The sequence below is a fragment of the Ochotona princeps genome, chromosome 17, assembly GCF_030435755.1.
Source record: "Ochotona princeps isolate mOchPri1 chromosome 17, mOchPri1.hap1, whole genome shotgun sequence".
NCBI classification, from domain to species: Eukaryota; Metazoa; Chordata; class Mammalia; order Lagomorpha; family Ochotonidae; genus Ochotona; species Ochotona princeps.
The window spans coordinates 21,371,923-21,387,085 of NC_080848.1; the positions used below are offsets into that span (position 1 = coordinate 21,371,923).

At 49.9% G+C, this 15,163-nt stretch overlaps 1 protein-coding gene across 1 annotated transcript in view; it reads left to right on the forward strand.

Moving 5' to 3' along the window:
* Nucleotides 1-6,212: 6,212 nt before the first annotated feature.
* ACSF2 (acyl-CoA synthetase family member 2) overlaps nt 6,213-15,163 on the forward strand; it is a 33,920-nt gene continuing 24,969 nt past the window's right edge. The window contains exon 1 of the mRNA XM_004591057.3: nt 6,213-6,393. Within this exon, the coding sequence (XP_004591114.1) occupies nt 6,266-6,393 (128 nt within the window). The 5' untranslated portion in view covers nt 6,213-6,265. The remainder of the gene's footprint in view (nt 6,394-15,163) is intronic.

Genomic DNA, 15,163 nt, shown 5'->3' on the forward strand with positions numbered 1-15,163 from the left:
CTGAGTCATGCGTGAGCTGTGTCTGGGTATGGACCAGGCTTGGTTGGGCTGTAGCACCCAACAGTAACAACCAGAATGGGTGAGGGCCAAACAGGAAAGGCTACTGTTCCTGCTAGGACAGGAAGTGGACTAAGTAGGAGTGGCATATAACCCACAGGTGTGCGTGAGATCTGGCATTGGGAGAGGTTCTGATGGAGGAGCTTGGACAACTCCTCTGTTGGGACACAGTCCTTGCAGGTGAGCACAAAAACCAAGATAGAGAGTAGCCTGGACCAGGTCAGGTTGTGGTACCCACTGGCATAGTTTTGACTCAGATCTGAGGCGAAACAGACTGGGCCAGTTCATATCACCTGCTGACAAATCCAAGAGCCAGAATGGTGTGTGGGTCATGCCAGGTCAGGCCGCAATACCAGCCAGTTCACATGAGAGCCAGGACTAGGGGTTGGCTGGTTTGGCTAGGCCATAGCCCCTACCAGTGTGAATTGGAATCAGGGGTGGACCAGGCTGGGCCAGGCTACAGTACCCTCTGGCAAATGTCGAGGTGAGGTGGGCCATGCCAGACTGGGCCACAGTGCCCAACTGGTACACGTGAGACCCATGGGAGGAGGAGGCGAAACCAGTAGGGGAGATGTGAAGGTCTCCCCTGCTGGACCACCACTCCCACTGGAGAGCATGAGTTGGGTTGGGGCCAGACCAGGCCGGGAATGGTTACAACACCTGCTGGCCTCATGTAAGCTGGATCAAGGGAAAGTCAGGCTGGGTTGACATTTCCTACTGGTGCATACATAAGCCAGAGTGGGTGAGGGTTGGTTGGGCTTTGCTGCAGCATCAACTGGCAGATGCTGGCATGGGGGGTTCCTAATTCTGTCAAGTTAAACTTCAGAAACACCTGGACAGTGCAAGATCCGGGAGTGGGAGTGGCCCAGTAGGGAAACAGTGGGCACTTCCCTTGTGGGTTGCCATTCCAAATGGCCAGCATGAGAACCATGACTGGAGCAGGCATGGCTAGACAGAGTGATATCTGCCAACAGGTGTATGGGCTGGATAATGAGGCTGATTAGATTGAACTAGGCTTCAATGTCCATTGACATGTACAAGAGCTAAATGAGATGTGGGACAGACTGAACCAGTATGCTGTACATACTGGCAAGCACAGGAACCAGGGAAAGGGACAGACCTGGTGGGGGCTATTGTGGGTCACTCCGACTAGGCTGCAGTTCCCATTTTTTTGTGTGAGGGCCAAGTGTGTGGTTGGCAGGATCGGGCTGGGCTGCCAAACCCATTGGTTTGTGTAGAAGACAGGGCTGGAGGCAGAACTGATCCAGCAAATGCAACCACCAGCATGTGCATAATCTGTTTGGCGCGACAGACTGTACTGGATCCTGTATGGCAAGCATACACAAGAATCAAGTCTGGGATCACCTCAGATGAAGTTTCTATGGTGATGCCCCCAACTGAACTGCTGGACTTAGTATCCCAATCATGGAGAGAATTGCAGGTTCCATGGTCTGACCAAGGAGTGCATGTGTCAGAGATGGGCCTCCTCAGTGGCTTAGACGCAGCAGTGGACAGCATTTCCATGTGCGCATGGGGAATATGAGTACCTTGGAGTCTGCAGAGGACACCTGGTACCACAACAGAGAGTGGAGGACAGAACAAATCTTTCAACTACCTCAGTCAGGTGATGGTAACGAATATCTGGGCAAACAGAGACTCTAAGGTGGACTATGTCAACCAGTGGATTCTGGAGAAATTTCATCGTGACTGGAGTGGTGAGATCAGCAGTAATTTAGAACAGCTGAACTATCAAAACCTCATAAGCAGGACCCTCACAGCATACCCCATACCGGGGACCCTGGGGTAGTGTTGGGTGGCTGTCCTCCTTCCCAGGGTGCAGAGGCGTTTGGGAGGCTTGTCTCCCCCTTCCCCCCCAGATACAGGAAGGAAAAAAAAAGAAAAAAAGGGGGGAGCAATACAGTGGCTTAACTGTATGGTGTCTCCCATGTGTGTGGCAGGCAGGCCCCAATACCTTGGCCATCTTCTGCTACTTTTCCAGGGACATCAGCAGGGAACTAAATCAGAAGCAGAGTAGCTGGATCTCAAACTAGTGCTTTGATAGAGGATGCTGGAGCCACAAGTGGAGGCATAATCTGCTATGTCACAATGTGGCCCCCATTTTAATTCTGAGGAGCCACCATACTGTCGTCCAACCTGGCAGCTCCATTCACAGTGTCATCAATGACGCACCAACATTGTAATTTCTCCACATCTGTAATAACACTCTTTCTCTTATTTCTTTTCTGTTTTTTAAAGATTTATTTATTTTTATTGGAAAGGCAGAGTTATGGAAAAGAGAGACAGAGAGATCTTCCATTCACTGGTTCACTTTCCAAATGGCTGCAACAGCTGGAACTGAGCCAATCCAAAGCCAGGAATTTCCTTTGGGTTTCCCACATGGTTGCAGGGGCCCAAGGACTTGAGCCACCTGTGCTGCTTTCCCAGGCTGTAAACAGGGAGCTAAATGGGAAGTGGAACAGCCAGGACTTGAACTGGCACTCATATGGGATCCCAGCATTTGCAAGCTGGAGGATTAGCCTGTTAAGCCACAGTACTGCCCCCCGCCTTTTCTGTTTTAATAATGCTCATTCTGATGGGTTTCTAGTGATTTAATTTAATTTACACTTCCTAGTGACTGATGATATTGTTAACTCTTTTTTGAAAGATTCATTTATTTTATTACAAAGTCAGATATACAGAGAGGAGGAGAGACAGAGAGGAAGATCTTCCGTCCGATGTTTCACTCCCCAAGTGAGCTGCAACGGGCCGATGCGCGCCGATTCGAAGCCAGGAGCCAGGAACCTCTTCCAGGTCTCCCACACGGGTGCAGGGTCCCAATGCATTGGGCCGTCCTCGACTGCTTTCCCAGGCCACAAGCAGGGAGCTGGATGGGAAGTAGAGCTGCCGGGATTAGAACCGGCGCCCATATGGGATCCCGGGGCGTTCAAGGTGAGGACTTTAGCCGCTAGGCCACGCTGCCGGGCCCAATATTGTTAACTCTTGCCATGTGCTTACCAGTCATCTTTACATCTTTGGAGAAATGTCCCCTCAAGTCCAAAGGGAACCATCTGAATCCTCTTTTATGTTCTACTTACCTCTAAACAATATTCTGCTATGTCTTTTAATTTTTCTGTATTTTATTTGAGAGTAAGAAACACAGTCCAATGGACAGAACTCCTGTCTGCTGATTCATTCCCCAGAAAAGGCTTTGAGGTTGAGCCAGGCTGAAGTTAGGGGTTGAGAACTCAGACCAAGTCCTTCATGATTGCTACAAATGCAAATACTTGAGCCATCTCCTATGGCCTCCCAAGGCTGACAGGAACAGGGAGCTGGAACTAGGAGTGGAGCTAGGCCTCAAACCCCGGGGACTTCCCAGGCGGCACCTTGGGGATCTTAGCAGCCATGCCAAATGTCCTCCCTCCCCCACTGCCAGGTTTAACTTCCAAGGTTAGTAACTCTTTTATTCTGTTTCCTAAGTACAGCTAAGTCTTCTGAACTTTATTCGAGGGATTAAGAATTCAACGACAGTGTTTATATTGTGAGCCTGTGTTTTGAAGCTCCAGGGGGAGGAATCCTGGCAAAAGGGAGAGTAATAAGGACTGACTCAGACACCAGTAGAAGCGAGACCACAGACTGCCATCAGGCCTGCAGCTTGCACATGGTGTGCTTAGCTCAGAAAGCAAGCCCTGGGGAATTGACTTGGTGGGAAAGAGGAAGAAGGAAGTAGAAGGGTTGTGGATGGCCCATGTGCCCTGCTCCCCACTTTCAGGGGATCACCCAGGAATGAGCAAAGTTCGAGACCTGAGCCCAGCATGATGGATCAGTTGTCTAATCTTCCCCCTTCAAGCACTGGCAACTCACATGCACACCAGTTTGTACCTTGGTTGTTTCACTTCTCACCCAGCTCTCTTCTTGTGACCTGGGAAAGCATCAGTGGACGGCTCAAATCCTTGGGACCCTGCACCCACATGGGAGACCCAGAAGAAGTTCCTGGCTTTGGGTGGGCTCAGCTCTGGCTCTTGTGGCCATTTGGGGTGCAAGCCAGCAGATGGAAAAATCTTTCTGTCTCTTCTTCTCTCTATAAATCTGCTTTTCCAATGAAACATCAATAAATCTTTAAAAAAAAAAAAAAGGCATTCAAGATGGTACCCACCCCTTCCTTTTCTCTCCAGGACTCTGTCACTCTAGTAGGGGGTATGGGTGGGCCCACCAGGTCTGCATCTGCCTCTCCCTTCAGAGGTCCAGAGCCGGGCAACGAGGGACCCAGGGTCACCCAGCAACTTGCAACTCAAACTTGGGCCTCAAACTTGCACCCTATATCCCCTGGACCCGGCCAGCAGAGACAGGGAGCTATTCGAAGGAGCAGGGCAGGCCTTTGCAAGCCCAGCTCCTGTCCTCCTTCTGGCCCAACCCCACACGGTATGAAGTGTGAGAGACGTGGCATAGGATGGCTGGCTGGCTGAGCTGGTGGTCCCAAGCCTCAGGTCCTGCCTGTGTGACTCAGTTCTGTCAGGACACCCTCTTTCCCACGATGCCTTGTTTTCATCTGGGACCTGGGAGGTTGGAGGTGAATGTGATCATGCCAATGTAAGTGTGAAGCCCCACTGGAATTTTATGAAAGTGCTTTAGACTTCCAGGAGAGTACACAACCTTACAAAAGGAAGGGGCAGGGTGCTGTCTCTCCACCTTCCTTCTCCCACCACCTGCCTCTGGACCCACTCCACTCCTATGCTCGTGTGTGTGTGTGTGTGTGTGTGTGTGTGTGTGTGTGTTCAACTTCTAAACACTTTCCCACTTTGTGCCCTAGATCTGCACTGGCCTTAGGGTGTTTCTCAGCGTAGCAGGCAAGGACCTGGGATAAGAATTCAGACTTTTTGGGCTCGGCAGCGTGGCCTGGTGGCTAAGGTCCTCGCCTTGATCCCATATGGCCGCTGGTTCTGATCCCGGCAGCTCCACTTCCTCTCTGTCTCTCCTCCTCTCAGTATATCTGACTTTGTAATAAAAATAAAATAAATCTTAAAAAAAAAAGCTATAATTAAAAAAAAAAGAATTTAGACTTTTTTTCTCCCACCTCATAAGGATCCTCCCCAGGAACCAAGGCTGTGGAGGTCTGGGGGTGAGGTCACATCAGGAAGAGTTGCACCCCAGAACCTCCTCGTGACCTCAGCTGAGACGGTTCCCAGCAAAGGGTAAAGGTCTCCTCAGGGCCAGCGCCACCCTCAGCCGCCCAGTTGCCCGGAGGTTACTTCATTTGTGGTAGATCAGGAGAGGGGCCGTCACACTGGCAAGACCTTTCCCCCTCTTTCTCGGGAAGAAGGGTTAAAGTTAGCCCAAGCCGCTGTGAGCCACTCTTTGGAGCCTCCTGGCAAGGATCAGAGGTGGAAGCGCCTCTGGGGTCTTGGCGGTGCACCTCTCTGTCCACCTGCACCGGCGCCTCCAGCCAGCCAGGAAGAACGACAGAACCTCCCACACAGCTTTCCCTGTTGCCCTGCATGCCTCCCAGCAGGGCCCAGGCCAAGCCGGGCCTACGGGGATGGGGGAGGGATATCTAAGGGAACAGAACCCCGGTACCCTACAGGGAGGGTCAAGGCTTAGCCACCCGTGGAGCAGTGGGAGTATGCAGCGTGCCAGACCCAGATACCTACAAATGTCCCTGGCCAAACTGAAGGTCCGGCCTCGGGCCACGCCGGGAGGAGCTCCCTGCAGTACTCGGCATACCGGGTTGCTTCGCCCGCTCCGCGGGCCTCTGCTCCAAATTGCACGCAAGCGGGCACCTTGCACCGGCTCCGCTGGCCTTTGGCAGACAACGCGGGGGGCGGGGGACACGTGATCCATGCGCTAATTCGGGCCTGAGCCACTCACCAGTGATTTTCTGTCCCCTTTACGAAATCAACAAACTCTTGAGCCCTCAAGACCCAACTAGTGGGGAAGGGAGCCCCTCGTCTTGGGTTGCAGGAAAAAAGCAGGGGGCAATTCGTGGGTGGGCGAGGAGGGCTGCGGGTCTCAGAGGACGGTGGCCCCCAGGACAGTGTGGCCACTCAGCTTCGCCTCGCCTCGCCTCGCCTCGCCCCGCCCCTCCGAGCCCGAGTCCTCCGCGCCCCATAGGCAGAGGCGACCCTCCCCGCCTCCTTGCCTGCTGCGCGCTCGCCCCGCCTCAGCTTACTTTAAAAGTTTAGTCGGGCCGCCGGGACGCGGGGCGAAGAGAGACATGGCTGTCTGCGTCGGGATGCTGCGCCTGGGGAGGCTGTGTGCCGGGAGCACGGGGGTGCTGGGGGCACGGGCCGCCCTCCCTCGGGGTTGGCAGGACGCGAGGCTGCAGGCTATCCGTCCGCTCAGGTAGGGGGCTCCTGGGAGAGAGGAGGCGGCGCACCCTGCTCTCCCAAGGGACTTGGGGGAATCCTGCAGGGCTTCGCTCCCCATCCCACTCGTGGCCTTGCAGCCTGCAGCTGCTGCCAGTCTGGGTGGCGTGCACTGGGACATAGGTGCCCCTCCCTGTCTTGCACTCAGGGCCCCAGAAAAGCTGGAGCTGGGGGCTGCTGCTGCTGGCTGCGGTGAACCCACCGTGCGTCTGAGTTCTAACCCGGGACTCTGGATTTTTCTCTCTGTGGGCACACGACGGAAACCCTGGCGTGGACCTGTAGCAGTTGGCCCTGGAGGGGGAGGGGCTAGGGCCAGGGCTCTGATGTGTCCTCACGGCACCCCCTTCAAGGGTTTACTTGGGCATTTGCCCCACTGGCCCCAGCCCGGGCCCCTAAACATTGCCCCCTCTTCTCTTCAGCCACTAAAAAACACGAATTTCCTTCCTGGCTGCCTACTCCTGAGCCTGTTTGTTCTGTCCTTGGGTGGGGACTGGCAGCTGGAGAGTGTGCTGGTCCCAGGAGCTCTGAGGGTCCTGGGAGCTGGCCCGGTGGCTGCAGGACCCCCGAGAGTTTTTTGCAAAAGTGGAAGCCCGTCCTGGGTCAGATGTTGTTAGGCTGGTACTATCAACTTCGCCCAGCAGAGGGGAGGCCTGCACGCGGGAGCCTGCCCTACAGCCCAGCCCAGCCAGCAGCTAATCTGTGGTAAGGACAGCACTTTTGGTGTGGGTTAACCGGATGGGGCCCGGGCCTGGCTCAGGGAGAAGGAGCCTGCACAGGCAGTGTCTTAGAGGACTAAATCTGATATTTAAAAAGAAGTAAGCAAATACTTCCTTTTGGCAAGATCAGGACACTCTGCAATCTAATTCCTCAAAACTAAAAGCAGGCTGTGGTTTCTGTCAGTGCCTAATGGCTAGAGAAAGCTCCATGGAGATGGCTGGTCTGTGGACTGTACTGGGAGCAAGAGTGGGTCTCTTAACCCTTTCTCTTTCCTTCCTTCCTTCCTTCCTTCCTTCCTTCCTTCCTTTCTTCCTTCCTTCCTTCCTGCCTTCCTTCCTGCCTTCCTTCCTACCTTCATGGGCCTCCTCACCCAGCCCCTGTCTTCCAACCTCACCTCTGAACTCCTGGGAAAGTTATTCCCCCAAATGAACATCCCTTAAGTTGCTAACACAGGCCCATCAGGTCACAGTGTGGGACATTTCTTACTGTTGAGTTTAGGTGTAAACAAAACAGGCCTGCTCCAAGCCTGTGACCTCTGTGAGTGGGGCTGGGCAGCAGATCTGAGAACAGATTCTGTGTTGAGAGGAAACCCATTTGTCCAGAGAGATAAAGAATTCTCAAGCATTTGGCCTAATTTCCCCAGCCCTCTTGCGCCTCTCTGTCTGCACCCTTGCTGGCAGGCAGCTTTGCCTGATTTCCCTCCTTTACAAGCTTCTGCTGGCCAACCTCGCATACATGCTCCTAAGGACGCAGGCTGTGCCCAGCACTTAGTGGGCACTCTGCCGAGAGAGAGACCATGGAACTCTGTCATCCATACTTCAGGAGTTTGCACATTAGTGAAAGAAACATAAAAGAATTGCTGTACAGTGTGCCAAGTGTGTGAAGTGGAAGTGGCCTGGACTTGTGTCCCCTGCTCTTTTGGCGCTATCACATACAACCTGCTCTTCTGCTGCCCAACCCCCCTTCCCTCCTCTCCACCCCCACAAGTCCAGTCTGTTCCTTCCGATCTCTGTTTTTTTTGCTTGGTAGGCAGAAAACAGGAAACTTTGAAAAACATATGTCTTGAGTGACAGCCCAGGCTCCTCCCCCTACCAATTGCCTGATCATAGGCCTTATTTCATCCTAATGAGCCTAGTTAATTTGGCGCTGGTTCTCCCTACTTGACAGGTGGCTGGGCTGAAGGATAGAATTCACTGTTCTGAGGTTGGGCTGGTTTCCGAAAACCTAGGAATGTTGTCTGCCCAGGAGTTCCAATCAGTTTGAAAGTGAGAGAGACTTCATTCCTCCTTGGTCTCTGGGACCTGAGTCTTTCTCCTGGCCAGTGGCCAAAGTGCTAGCTTCTGTCCAGCTGCCAGTCCAGTCCTCCATCCAAGACAGGGGCTGCCCACCGCCTCCCCCAGAGTTCCCCAGCCACCTACTCCTGCCCTTGTCCACATGCTCCTTTCCTGAGAAAGATGGTAGAACTTTTCTGGGCTTCTGGAGACCCCCCCCCCCCACAAGGGAGGCATCTTAAGGAGGAACCTGGGGTGTACAGTGCCTCCTAGTCTAGGTCTCCTTTACAGCTTGCCTAGGGCAGCCTGGGAGGCCGCTGTGTCCAGGTGTCAGGAACATTTGGTGCAGGAAAGGACAGAGAGAACAGTAGCTGAAACTCCCAGGAGGTGGCATAGTGTCCAGAGATCTGAAAGTCCAGTGACCTGGTACTGATCTAGTAATAGGATCATGGGGTAAGGGGGCTTCAGGGACCACTCTCTAGGGAGCTATTATCACCTAGGCCCAGCAACTGAAATACACATCCTGTATCAGAAACTTGTGTTAGGACAGGGAGTATTTTGAATGAAAACTATTAACTGCAATCACAAAGGAACTCAGAGACAAATCCCCCAAATGATTTACAAGTGATCCAGCCATGATATCCTTACACATTCCTCTGGGGCTCCTATAATCCAAGGGGAACAGCAGGAAAAAATGAACTATGAACTTGGATCTCATAGTCAGTGAATGGAGCACAGCTGTTGTAGGTAACCGCCCCCGTCCTGCATGTAGTAATAGGCTGCCATCTGCTACAGAGAGTGCAGTGGTTATGTGGGTGAGTGAACTGGTGTTCATGGGAAGAATTGCTCTGCTAAACAAGGGATCTATAGGGGAAGACCTTAGAACACTGATGAAGGACAAAAAAGTGTGCATCACCATTAAGGGTGTCCATCAGAGTGAAATTGGATAGGTGGCATGGACAAGACGACTTCCTAAGGAGGCTGGGACTCCAGTCCAGTTTCTGAAATGATAGGACTGTGGGCTTAAGCCTTCTTACTATTGTGTAATCCTACTTGTGCTTTTTGCACTATTCTTTAAGGTTGATTGATTTGAAAGGCAGACTGACTGAGTTAAAGGTGGGGTGGGCAGAGACAGACATAGGTTCAGTTTTCAAAATGGCTGGTATTGGTCTAAACCAAAGCCAGGAGCCAAGAACTCGCCCCAGGGTTTCTCACCAGTGTGGCAAGGACCTAACTATTTGGACCATTTTCTGCTGCTTGTGCAAGTGCATTAACAGGGAGCTAGATTAGAAGTAGAACAACCGGGATCAAACAGGCCCTCTAAATGAGATGCCTATGTTGCAAATGGCCACTTAACCTACCATGTCACAATACCACTATTCTCCCCTAAAAGATTTATTTATTTATGGGAAAAGCAAACTGACAGAGAGAGAAAGATCTTCCCTTGGCCTGTTCACTCCCTTCAATTAGCTGGAGCTGAGTCAGCCTGGAGCTAGGAGTCAGGACCTCCATCTGGGTCTCCCGTGTGTGTGCCAAGTACTTGAGTGCTTGAGCCATCCCCCTGCTGCTTCTTAGCAGCTTTAGCAGGGAGCTGGATTGGAAGCAGAGTAGCCAAGACTCAGACAGCGGGCATTGCACACAGTGGCCCACTGAACCATAGTGCTCACCCCTTAACATGGACTTAAATCATTTTGAACCTTGGATGTGAAGCCCTCGTTATGTTTCCTTTCAGTGTAAAACTGGGAACTCCGAAAGAGGGCCAGTCTGGGGCTCAAACACACAACTTTGCAGTTGAGCAGTCTGGGGACTTGAGGCTGAACTTTTCTCCTGTGAAAAGTATTGTGGAGACGGTTACATGAGCCTACTTACATAAGAACATGCTGTAAAAAAAAAAAGAAAGAAAGAAAGAAAGAAAGAAAGAAACATGCTTTAACAGCTTGGCCAAGGCAACGTTCACCCATAGCTTGCGGGGAGAATTGTTTTACAGGCCTTGTTTGTATAACAATGGCTGTGCACATTCCTTCCGTGACCTGGAGGCTCATAGTTCAGCAACTGTTCGTAGAGTGCAAGGGAGAAGGCTTCAGCAGAGTGAACTGTCTAAGCCAAGCTGGGCTGGCTGTTGAGGATGCCCTGGCAGGCCAGTGTGCAGGCTATTATTTCATGCCCTAGTGTCCTGACAATGACAGACACTAATTGTTCTACCAGGGACACATCCTTTTTACAATCAAATGAGTTGTGTTTCTAGCACTTGAGCCTTGTTTTAGAAACCTCAGTGACAAGCATATGCTCCATGATTTGGAAGTTGAAGGACAGGAGACGACCTAAGCCTGCCTTTTCTAACTCAGCTATGGCTCTAGAGAAGTTGTTCAACCTCTCTGGCCCTTGCTTGCTTTGGATAGTCAGCGCTCGTTTCTGTCCACATTCTGAGATTCCTGAAGAGGCTGCTTTGGTACCAACAGGGCTGTGGTTTGATGGGGGCCTTCGTGCTGCATTCCATGTGCATGAAAGCTCTCCTAACCCTTTGACTTTGTGTAATTCACATTCCTCTGGGAATGAACAGAAAAATATGCAGAGGCTTGTCCCTAGAAAGCCGAAATAAAGACCTTGCATATAACAGCCTCTCGCCCACTGAGGGTCAAGGGTCTTGAATCAGCCTCCGTGCCTGACTTCTGAGCTCTCTTTCCTCTCTGTCTGTATCCAACAAATATCTCCAGGGAACACCAGCAGCCTGGCTACTTCCCCCCATCCCCCACCCCAGGCCAAGTATTCCAAACTTCAAAGGAATGTCTTGTTTTTTAGAGACAATTTGCCGAACTTCTTACATGCTTTCTTCACATACCCCCAGAATACACATAGGCCAGTAGTTTCATCTGAAGGTCCAAAAATGTAGAATATTTTGCTCAAAATCTTTATTGTGACTCTTACAACTTGTGAGTTCTTTGTAGTCTGCATTGTTCAGGGAGGTTATGTTGGGTGTGGAAAGAGTATGAGACCTTATGATATAATTACATTCAGTAAACCACACCGATCCTCTATGTACAGGTCAGTAAATTTTAACACATGTGTTATCCTAGCCCACTTTCTGTTGGTGTAACTGAATTCCACAGCCTGGGCAGTTTGTAAGGGATGAATTTCCATTAGGCTAGGCACTCCAAGAGTGTAGTGCTGGTACTTGCTCAACTTCTGCTGAGGGTCTTACTGCTTGGTGATCCATGGCGGATGACATCCAAGGGTGAGACAGAGCTACCATTACCAGGGAGAGCTCTCTTTTATGACATAGGCATTCCCTCAATCACTGCTTAATCCATGACTGACTGGATTGATGCCCTCAGGAGCCAGTCACATGCAAGATCCCACCTCCAAAGGCCAGTAAGCTATGGATTTGGGGATTAAGTCTCCAGCGCAAGAGATGAAAGGAACATGTTTAAGCAATAGCTGTATACACTCATTACCCAACACCTTAAGATGGAGGCCTTATTTTGGCCATCACTCTGAAATGGTGCTCTTCAGTGGAAATAAGTTACATATGTAACTTTTCATTTCTTTTTTAAAATGGATCTTACATGATGGTTCTTTTTTCTTTTTAAGACTTATTTATTTTTATTGCAAAGTCAGAGAGAGATTCAGAGAGGAGGAGAGACAGAGAGGAAGATCTTCCATCCAATGGTTCACTCCCCAAGTGAATGCAACGGCCGGTGCTGAGCCAATCCGAAGCCGGGAGCCAGGAACCTCTTCCAGGTCTCCCACACGGGTGCAGGGTCCCAAGGCTTTGGGCCATCCTCAACTGCTTTCCCAGGCCACAAACAGGGAGCTGGATGGGAAGCAGGGCCACCAAGATTAAAACCGGCGCCCTTATGGGATCCAGGCGCGTGCAAGGCAAGGACTCCAACCACTACGCTATCACACCAGGCCCTAACTTGTCAAAAAAAAAAAAAAAAAAAAAAAAAATATATATATATATATATATATATATGTTTGTTTGAGGGGCAGAGTTGTAGGGAAAGGGAGAGACATAGGAAGAGTTCTTTTATCTGCTGGCATACTCACCAGGTAGCTGCAATGGCCAAAGCTGGGCCAGGCCAAAGCCAGGAGCCAGGAACCTCTTCTGTGTCTTTCACATGGGTGGTGGAGGCCGAAGCACTTGGGCTATCTTCCATTGCTTTCCCCTGCATTAGCATGGAGCTGGATTGCAAGTGCAATAGCTAGGACACAAACTGGCATCTACAGAGGATGCCATTGCAGGGGTGGCTGTACCCACTTCGGCACAACTCCAGCCCCCACAAATGTAACCTTTAAGTATTCCAATGGCCAATTAAAAAAAAAAAAAAACTAACATCTTTGGGACAGCTGCTGCTTGAGATGACTGTGTTCTGTATTAAAGTACCAGTTTGAGTCCTGGCACCTCCACTTCTGATCCAACGTCCTCCTAATGTGTCGTGGGAAGCAGCAGGTGATGGCTGTTGTGCTTGGACCCCCAGTACCTGTGGAGGGGACCTGGATGAAGCTCTAGCTCCTAGCTTGGGCCTGACCAAGTCCAGATTGTTGGGGATATTTGGAGAATGTAGCAGTGGATGGAAGATTCCTGTGTCTCTCTAGTTCTGCCTTTCAAATAAATGCAAATAAATAAATATTTAAATAAAATACAATAGCTTTTAACATGTTTGTTTTACTGTATTTTTTTCAGTGCCATTTAGCCATATTATCATTTTAACATGTAGTTGATCTTTAAAAGATGATTATGAGGCATGTAACATTCATTTTTCATATTGTCCCAGATTGTGTGTTTATATAGTATGTACAGAAACCTCATGTCATACAGATTTTAAATATTCCATAGCCACATGTGGCAAGGGCTACCATGCAGATCATTTAGCTCCAGAAATTTCTTTCTAACTCTTTCTAGTCCATTCCCTATGCAGAAATAACAACTCATCTGACTTATATCTTCATAGATGACTGTTGCCTGTTCTTGAATCCTAGACTGTGCATTTCTTTGTATGACTTCTTTTTTTTTCCTCAGTAAGTGTAATTGGAAACAGTGGCCTATTAATCTTTTTTGTTTGTTTTTAAAGATTTATCTTTATTTTTATTACAAAGTCAGATATACAGAGAGGAGGAGAGACAGAGAGGAAGATCTTCCATCTGATGATTCACTCCCCAAGTGAGCCGCAATGGGCCGGTGGTGTGCCGATTCGAAGCCGGGAGCCAGGAACCTCTTCCAGGTCTCCCACGCGGGTGCAGTGTCCCAAGGGGCTGTCCTCGACTGCTTTCCCAGGCCACAAGCAGGGAGCTGGATGGAAAGTGGAGCTGGTGGAACTGCCGGGATTAGAACCAGCGCCCATATGGGATCCCAGGGCGTTGAAGGCGAGGACTTTAGCCACTAGGCCACACTGCTGGGCCCAGGCCTATTAATCTTTACAACAATTAGCGAATGTGAATGAATTCAAGCTCAGCTTTTCGTAGTTCTTTGTATCCTATTTCCCCTCTGCCAGATATGAAGTTAGTAACTTTTTTTTTTCCACTCTGGTTTGTTTTGTGTTATTGTTCATTATTTTAGATTTTTGCAGGCCAAATTCTTCAATTTTGTTGTAGTATAGTTTATCAGTGTTTCCTTTCATGGACTGTATGTTGGTGTCAAGTCTAAAGACTTTCTGCTGAGACCCAGAACTCAAAGGTTTTCTTTCTTCTTCTTTGTTTACTTATGTATTTGAAAGGCAGAGTTACAAAGAGAAGGAGAGACAAAGAGAAAGATCTTCCGTCTGCTAATTGACTCCCTAGATGGTTACAATGGCCAGGCCTGGGCCAGCATGAAACAAAGAGCCAGGAACTTCATCTGGGTCTCCCACATAGATAACAAGAGCCAAGGTATATGGATCATCTTCCTGTGCTTTCCCAGGCACATTAGAAGGAAACTGGATTGGAAGTAGAGCATCCAGGACTCAAACTGGTACCCATAAGGTATTGCTGGCACTGCAAGAGGTATCTTTTTTTTTTTTTAAATATTTATTTATTTTTACTGCAAAGTCAGAGAGAGATTCAGAGAGGAGGAGAGACAGAGAAGAAGATCTTCCATCCGATGATTCATTCCCCAAGTGACTGCACCAATCCAAAGCCAGGACCCAGGAACTTCTTCCAGGTCTCCCGCATGGGTGCAGGGTCCCAAGGCTTTGTTGTCCATGACTGCTTCCCCAGGCCATGAGCAGGGAACTGGATGGGAAGTGGAGCTGACGGGATATGAACTGAAGCCCATATGGGATCCCGGCGCTTTCAAGGTGAGGACTTTAGCAGCTAGGCCACTGCGCCAGGCCCTGCAAGAGATATCTTAACCAGATGTGCCACATCACTAGCCCTGCCTAAAGGTTCTTCTCTAAATGTTTTTCTGTTTTACATTTTATATGTAAGCTCAGAATCCATTCTTTTAGATTTTTTTTAAATTGGAAAGGCAGATCAGATTTACAGAGAGAAGGAGAAACCGAAAGATCTTCCATCCACTGGTTCACTCTCCAAATGGCTACCATGGCCAAAATTGAGCCAATCTGAAGCCAGGAGCCAGGAGTTTCTTCCAGGTCTTCCACACAGGTACAGGATCCCAAGGCTTTGGGTCATCCTCTACTGCTTTCCTGGGAAAGCAGTAGCTGGATGAGAAATGAAGTTGCTGGGACATAAACTGGCGCCCATGAATGAATTCAGTGCTTGTGAGGTGAGGATTTAGCCATTGAGCATTTGTGCCAGCCCTCAGGATCCATTTTATGGTATAAT